This window comes from Electrophorus electricus, chromosome 14 (genome assembly GCF_013358815.1).
Source record: "Electrophorus electricus isolate fEleEle1 chromosome 14, fEleEle1.pri, whole genome shotgun sequence".
Lineage (NCBI taxonomy): Eukaryota > Metazoa > Chordata > Actinopteri > Gymnotiformes > Gymnotidae > Electrophorus > Electrophorus electricus.
This window is the reverse complement of record NC_049548.1, coordinates 927,501-935,900: the sequence shown is the minus strand read 5'-3', so window position 1 is coordinate 935,900 and position 8,400 is coordinate 927,501. Positions and strand designations below refer to the sequence as shown.

The 8,400-nt window shown below is 43.5% G+C and overlaps 1 protein-coding gene across 8 annotated transcripts in view; it reads right to left on the bottom strand.

The window, feature by feature from the left end:
* Nucleotides 1–334: 334 nt before the first annotated feature.
* bicc1b (BicC family RNA binding protein 1b) overlaps nt 335–8,400 on the bottom strand; it is a 54,143-nt gene continuing 46,077 nt past the window's right edge. For 2 of the 8 annotated variants that reach the window (XM_027009393.2, XM_027009394.2), the window contains exons 17-21: nt 7,766–7,920; nt 7,256–7,409; nt 6,999–7,159; nt 6,209–6,308; nt 1,831–2,764 (exon numbers count right to left, since the gene is read on the bottom strand). In XM_027009393.2, the coding sequence (XP_026865194.2) occupies nt 2,610–2,764; nt 6,209–6,308; nt 6,999–7,159; nt 7,256–7,409; nt 7,766–7,920 (725 nt within the window). In that variant the 3' untranslated portion in view covers nt 1,831–2,609. Of the gene's footprint in view, nt 1,803–1,830; nt 2,765–2,998; nt 5,242–6,208; nt 6,309–6,998; nt 7,160–7,255; nt 7,410–7,765; nt 7,921–8,400 lie in introns of those variants that run through there. The other 6 variants (XM_027009396.2, XM_027009397.2, XM_027009395.2 and 3 more) reach the window with 5 other exon arrangements.

Sequence of the window (8,400 nt, the reverse complement as noted above, 5' to 3'; positions counted from 1 at the left end):
ATGCCCTCTGCTCCAACACCAACAGCGGGACACAGGTACACAGAGTTCACAAACCAGCATCAGCAATTTGGTATTATTGCACTGCATTGTATTGTTGCTCTCACGTAGTGTTGTGTTGCACCAGGGTCCTGGAGGAACATTGTTTCGTTTTTGCTGTGTACTTGTATATAGCTGAAATGACATTAATGCCTTTTTGAACCTTTGAACCCCTAAAAAGGTGTTAAATATTTTTATAAATATTTTCTAAAAATGTATCTTACACAACACAGCATGTTTAGGTAAAAATTCCTCTACCGGGAAAAGACAGTAACAGATGTGAGGTTTAATAACATTGTGTGGCTTGTCACATAAAATACATCAAATTAAAAAAATATATAACAAGAATGTATAACAAGTAACAAGAAAGGGCTTTGATAAATATCTCCATTTATGTGAATGGTTAGATCTGTAATAGGCAAACCAGCATTATGATCCACAAATAAGATGCGTGAGTATATCTATAATTAAGAGATTTATGGCAGCTGTTTGGACATCACGAAACATCAAATATTATTAACACTAATGAAACGTCTGAGTTTCCAACGTCCAACACGTGTGTCTCTCTCTGTCACAAGACTCCAGATGTGCAGTTGTGATGTTTATTGCAGTGGTTGGACTTAAAAGGATACTAACTGATGATAGAGATTGAAATGCAGAGATTTCTCTGGAAGGGCTACTTGTTTGATTAAAGACTTTAAATATTCAATAAGCACCTTATTATGTACCACGTACATTTGTAAAAAACAAACAAACAAACAAAAAAAAACTATTTCTGTCAGAACACTAAATAATTACCCTTGCAAATAAAGTGACGCATCATTAATGAAACACTACATCCTCCACCAGTAATTTCGGTATTCCAAAGGAGTTTCTATTAATAAACTATGGCTACTGGTGAATAATTTAAACACCAAAAGGGACGGAGTTTAACGCATTAGGTATTGCGTTCATTTGTGTTTTAGTGCCCCCTAGTGATAAACTGAAGAAATTATAACGTTCATGGAGCGTTTAGGTTTTTCAGGTTATAGGGATTGTTATTGACTGAAAAGATCTGGATTATTTATTATAATCTGAATATCAAGATTTTGTTTTGGTTCTGTGCTCCCCCCCAACTCAAGGCCCTTGTCTGGTCCCTCTCTTTGTCTTGTCTTTGGCCCCGTCTTTTAATTGTCCCCAGTTGTTCCTTGTTAATCTCCCCTTTGTGTGTATATGTATTCCTGGTCTTTGGTTGGTACTGTTGGTATTCATGTATTTACCTGTTTTTCTGCTTGCCTGGCTCATTGTTCTTCATGTTTCCTTGTCCTGTTAGACCTCTGTGTTATGCAGTTTCTTTGTATTTCTAGTTTCCTGGTTTTTTAGTCTCCTGTCCCATTTATTGTTTTGTTCTCACTGCAATTTCACTGGACTACAATAAATCCCAGTCACACTTGCACACTGCTCCAGCACTGCCCTCTACTACGTTATGAAATAGTCCTTGTATTGACTAAGAGCAGGTGAATGTGAAGTCCTTGGAGGTCACCAAGTCTTTCCCTGCCGATGTGCACCGCACAGAGCAAGCCATCGAGACCAAGCTCGCCGAGGCTGCCAGACAGACTCAGACTCCAGAGTGTCCGATTCTGTCTCATCTGACTCCATCCGATCAGCCTCTCACAGCCTCAATGAACTTTGGCCCTTAAACAAGGTCATGTGTCTCCCTAGGAGTGCGAGGACACTCGATGATGGATGAGCTGTCTGCAAGAGCAAAGCTGTCAGGCCTTCCATGTCTGCACAGAAAAACACCATGTGGCCACAGAAACCGCTGTTAACCTTAATGCTTCAATGCGAAACAGATTTTTAATGAGACAGCAGATTTTTTTCTGCTCCTTCTATCCCCCATAATGACGGGAAGAAGGCACATTTCACATTTCTGATATTTTGTCTACACGTATCATTAAAGAATCCCTCATAATTGGCACTGGCGCTCTAACCAGAGTTGGTTTCTCATTTGCTGTGTCCGTTGAGTTCATTCTTGAGTGTTTCTTTTGAGTGTTGTGGTGGAGGAACTTTGGCCCCTGTCCATGGTCCAAACAATGTGGTGGGATTCCAAAGACAAGGGCACAACCTTGCCAGAAGAAAATAAGACCAAACCAAAAAAAGAAAAGGGGGGAGGGTTGTTGCATTTTTATCGTTGCATCCACAAGCCACAAGTCGCCCATCCTGATTTTGGAACTTCTTTTGCGTGGGAGGCCTAATTTACTGTACTCCGAGAGGTAATCCAGGAAAAACACATTTCTGATGAGTTATTGGAACAGTTCTATCAGATGTCTATACTATATTCTACCCCTCCAACTCCATGCATAGTACATTTGTCTTTAACCTCATACTTCAGTGAAAAAGATGAAGGGAGACCTAGTTCTAGTAAGGCCCATCTGTATGGGAGTGTGTGTGTTAGCAGGGATCTGTGTGTCGGTGAGCTCACTGACATGTTTGAGACATATTCTGAGGGCCAAGGCCCAGTCATCTAGGGTGGGGTCGCCTTCGTGGCTCGTTAAAGCTCGCGTTTTGTTTGCTCGTCATCCAAGCGGTGTTCGTCACACGTTCCATATGACCATTTCCCTGCCAGAGGAAATGGAGGTGACCGGGATGCAAGCTGGGGTGAACGGGTTCACTGGAAGACTCCAGGGTGATGAATCACAGCGTAACTGACAAAGCTGTTCATGTCTTCTTGGTAGAATGCGAAAACTCACTAGAGGTGTAATACAGACATTACTTGTAAGGACGGGAGGAAAAAAAGTCTTAGATGCATTGCAATTCTCCCTTGAACAATTCTGTTTCACTTCACAAAACTCAATAGCTGGGTTTTTGAATGTCCTCTGGATAATTTGTTTTATTTATTTTAGTGTGCACACTGAATTTAAATGTAATCAACCCTACTGATTACCAACCCTGCATCCTACAAAATGTCATATCCAGTCACTGAAAGGCTTACATACATTTTATTCTTTTGTAACAAGGTCTCCCACTTGTAAAGAATGTAAAGAACATTCAACAGTACCACATGTTCAACGTAATAATAAACATTTATATTATAACAACAAAAGAACGTTACCAAGGAGTATTTGATCTTTGTCAAAGAATCATTCCCAAGGCACTTGCCAGCTAAATCACATAACTGATGGCACTAATATGTACGATGGGTAAACAAACATTTGGCACAATACAGATTAGTGCTTTTGCATATCACCGTACCAGCAACACTAAACGCTCCGACGTGGTGGCCCTGCACGTACACGATCACCGTGGAGCCACGTTTGACTTTGGCCCCAGACACTCAGAAACAAAGAAAAGTGCTGACCTGGTCACAAGGTCGTGACCTGGTCACAAGGTCGTGTCAAAACATTAAGACTTCACTTCCTCCTTCCCTTATTTTCTCCTCTTAAGGAGAGAAAGAATCAATTCTACAAATGAATTACAGTTTGGTTTCTCACAAATCATATAGATTAAGAAAACATGTGATGCATACAAGGCACTAATGAAAGGAATATTAAGGCAACAGTATACTGGAATCAGGCAGCCTACAATTGGAACAAGACTCTGGGTGCTCATCTGCTTTAAGTAGAAATCATAAACTAGATGGCAAAGTGATCTCTTTGCATAGTCTGTTGATTCGATGTATCAGTTAATACTGACTGGAACCCTGCACAATATAGGGAGTTTTATCCCTTTATTTGTACATCAGTCTAAATTTGGTAACACACACACACAAAAAACCCTTGAAAGTCACATACTATGAACTCAGCTACTAATGAATCATTTGTTTGCTGTCTGGACATTACCATAACAAACTAGTAGACAAAAATATAAAAGACTATAAAACTGCAATATGCAAAATACGTATTTCAACTGTACCTCTATCAAATATGAGGTCATATACAAAATATGGAACAATTAAATGCAAATACAAGTATACTATACATATAAAGATTAAGCAATGTATTGCGAGATTATTCCATGAGTGTTTTAACTACATCCCACTAAAACCGCTGTCTAAAACCTTGGTGAGAGAATTCTTCAGCTGTTTGTAGGAATAGTGCATGGGGGAGACACTTGGTGGTTTTAACTTCGAAAGGGCAACTAGCGACATTTCACAGCTTTACATGTGTATCACATCCCCTCACAAGTCCCTGGAACGCAGACACTGCAGATCTCACATGAAGAGGTCACACTACGCTTCATTACGGAGAAGCCTTTCGCTGTGGCAAAGCTGACCATGCTGTCTACAAGACTGAAGAAACGGCCCAACTTCATTTAAAAGTTCCCTCGGGTTATCTAAAGGTTGCATAGGAAGAAAAAGTGGTGAAAGGCAGAAGAAGAGGTAGTTCAGAGAAAAAACAGAAATTAACTGCAGACTAAGGCATGCATGGGTAATGCTTAGGGTTTGGCCAGGCTGCAGCCAAGTAGTGTGTGATGCCAACTGGTGTACACGCGCGTGTGTGTGTGTGTCTAAATGAGGCAAAATGTCTGAAACACAACTTGAACGAAGGAAATAAAAGTGATAAGACCGTGATTATGGTGACGTGCAGCGTCTTTTCCGGGATCATATCTTAACGATCACGTGTGTGGACTAAGTGCTAGACTGTATATGCATCATGCACATCTCTTAGGGCAGATCAGAGAGGAACTGGCCCACAGGCAAAGTATTTAGTATCCTTAAAGTGCAAAAGAATTAGTATGACAAAAGCCTAAGACGAAGGATATAAATAAAAATCAAAACTGAACCATGTGCTCCAAGGCTCCTTATACAACAGCAGTGCAGGAGCTGGCTGGATCCATCAATGTTACCTTCATTTCCACGAGTACCATACTTCATAGAGTACCGTATTGTACATAATAATCCACATTTACAAATGTCCTCTGGACTTGACCTCCATTACAGAAACATTCTTTGCTTTTTTGGCACTGATTTAGAGGGAAAATGGGTGTGGTCCAGTACTGCTTTTTAAGGCAAGGGGTGGGGGTGGGGGTCAGGAATGGCTTTGTGCAGTTAGGCTGTCCATGCATGGGCGACGCAGGGCTGGACTGCTCTGGAGGTTCACCAACGCCCACTCACACTGGCGACATCTGCGTGGAACTGACGCGGCAGGCGGCCGCTGGCACCCCCCTCCAGGAAGGAGGAGCGGATGTTTGGCGGTTCAAAGAGCTTCCTCCGGTTCTTGTTCAGGTCTGTCAAACATGGCAGTGATTTTAATAAAAATGCTTTGAATACGTCCATTTTAATGTCACAAGAATCCCTAAGGCAAGTCTGGCCCAAGAAATATTTTAATTTAGCTCCATAAAAATATCCAGAACCAGAAGAATAAAAAGCTGCTGTCTGAAAAGTCTGATTTGCGTTATTTTTTTCATGGTGAGAACATTTACGGGTAAAAAGGCTTGACAGCGCCAATGCTCAGGAATGTTTTTTCTTTGCTTTTTGAGGAGACAAAAAGCGAGGGAGGACACTCCTCCTTCAGTTCTAGATTCCATCAAACCAGATTATACTAGAGTCGTGTTTGGCCAATGCATTTAGCAAATGAAATAAACACTGGCCCACAGCCGTTTCCTGTCCGCAGGACAAATTGGCCTTGTCTTCCCACTACTTCTGCATCCTTGAATTCACGAGCATGCCAGCATTTCACAAATATAACCAGTATTACCATCAAGATGGGGGGGTGCACACTATCCCGGGTTTCGTGTCTTAATCCGAGAGTGGGCCACCGTCGTAGGAGAAAATGCCCTTGCCAGACTGGAGGCATCCATTATTGTTATTTGATGATGGGTGGTCAATATTTCATGTTGATTCCTCTCGAGTCCTGCTGCAATTTTCAGCGCAAATGCTGAACCACACAAAAGATAGCACTCTGGGCCAAAGACAACCAGGGCAACGGACCCAGTCACATGGCATCCCCTCGCTACCATACAGTGATGTGGACCGTTGGTCATGCAGAGCCTGTGGTGAATGCAGGCAGCTGCCTCCGACTCAACCCTGACAGCTCAGACGGTCTTTATCACTAATCCCCAACAACCTGGAGTCATTCTAACAATTTTGGGAATTATTAAAAAGCAAGAGACATGCCGAGCTACTCTGAGACCATCTGGGTTTTTTTTTTGCCATTCTTAAACTGTTAATGAAAATATGGGGAGAGGACCGCACCTGAGATCGCAAGCAGCATTTTCCGTCGTGCTCCAAATGTGGTGATACCCAGCTCCTTCAGGTCCTGGTCAGTGAGCGTGAGGAACGTCTGCAGGTCAATCTGTAAGACAGACAGGACAACTGCTAATGATTCTATGACCACTGGAACTAGCCACCCTATAACGTACAGAATCCTGGAGGTGAGCAGGTACAACAGTCAGTATGGAATTAGAAAAGGGCTTTTTGCTGAAGTGAACTGTAACAAAAAGTAATAGTTTGACCAAACATGACAACATGGCTAAAAAGTATGGAAGCTAGCAGCTGCCAATGAGAATTATGTCATTCACGTAATGCCAATTGCTGGTAAAATTTACTTATCATTAACAATGTTAGCATTTTTGACAGTGCTATTTTAAATTGTTCACAGTGCTTAGGCCCAGAATGTCCACTGCCCTTGAGAACCGTCAAGTAAGTGCTTTTGTTGCAGTCTAGCTCACTATATAGCTGATTTGGGCAAGAATGGCACAGTCTTCAATAATGGTTCAGGTGAGAAAGAAACTGAAAAGAAAGGAGGACTGGTTGACTGTACATGAGTGCATGGCTTGTCAGTGGAACCTTCTGACAGGGGCCTAAAGCACCACAGAAATAAGATCCTAACTTGGGCCTCTTGAAGAACTGAATTCTGGACCTTAAAGCCATCACGGTCCAGGCGTACAGAGTATCTACCCTCCCTTTACCTAGAATTGTGGTATGATGACAACATGGTCAGTTACAGTGACTGAGTGAACCCCCTCTGTCCTAAAGATTGCACCTCCTGCTGCTGGAAGACGTCCGTGTACTTCCCCAGGCCCAGCTTGCTGAATAGCTCCGGCAGATCTGAGCCCTTCAGGGAGGTGCTGAGGTTGCAGCCATTGCTCCCTGTCACCGAGGAGATGCAGTCCATGTAGTTGCTGCTGCTCAAGTAATGTTCCACTGCAGGGGAGGAGCACCGTCTCATTAGGGAACAGCCCTGTTTCACCCACGTTAGAATGGCTAAAGCATCATAGCACAGGGCTAACGCCACTTTACCGGTCTTGTTCTGCTTCCTCTTTGGGCTGATGGGTGCTGGGAAGTCGCTGGGCACTGGGATCCCGCTCCCGTTCCTCTCCCTCCAATTGTCCGAGTCGCTGCCGTTTCCCACACCTTCCCTGCTTCCGGAGCGTGACAGCGATAGCGGCGAGCCCTGCCATGACATACGGCCCTGTCACCACTCAAATAAAGCCCAATGCTCTGGTAGCTCAGTGATTAAGCTAATATGAGATCATTCATATTTTTATTCATCTTCTAAAGGGTCAACCTGGCAACACAGAGCGCAAGGCGGAACCAACCCTGGACAGGTTGGCAATCCATTGCAGAGCACACGATATGAGATCAGAAAGGCCTGTTCTGTCGTCCTGCGCTTCTTCATAACCTACCCACTAAATTGACCTCAGATCAGAGAAGCCTGCACTCTCTCCCTCTGTACATGCTAAATCACCCCAGGGTGACCCCATAACCATTACAGCACATGTGACAAGAAGGGAAGTGGCCGGGCAGTACCTCATACGTAGTGGACATGGCTGGTTTGTAGGACACGTGGTGGGCCCTACGCAGCTCCTTGATGGTCTCCGCGGGCATGGACTTGGAGAATCCCAGACCGCTCCATGTGTTGGTCGGAGTGCGCACCTCTGTCACCACTGGCTTCTTCAGCATGGCTGAAACACGTTACAAACGCACCACTGCTGCCTCAGAGAACCCACTTCTGTGCTTGAAATCCAAAAACCACTACCATCAATCAAGAAAAGCCAGCCAAGGCTCCTGATTTTATATTAAAAGCTATGAAAGAAATGTCTATATACAGTTTCATTAACATGATTGTATTACCATAGCAATGGCAAACATTCAAGGTCCTCACTGAATACATTCTTTTATTCAAAATGCCACAGTTTACTGTTTGGTGGGGCAGATGTGTGGCCCGCACCACACGGCATTGAGAGAGACTCCATTAGGTTTTTATGACATTTATTGCAAATGTGATCCATGTCTGTAATGACATACTGCACCCGGCCAGATCATCTGCCCTTGGAAACTCAGCGGGGCTATTCCATCCTGAGCTGGCACAGGAGACTAAACATATCAGGTTGCACCACTTTTCTTACTAGTGGAGCTGTTTGTTATCCTGGGTGGACAGAAGA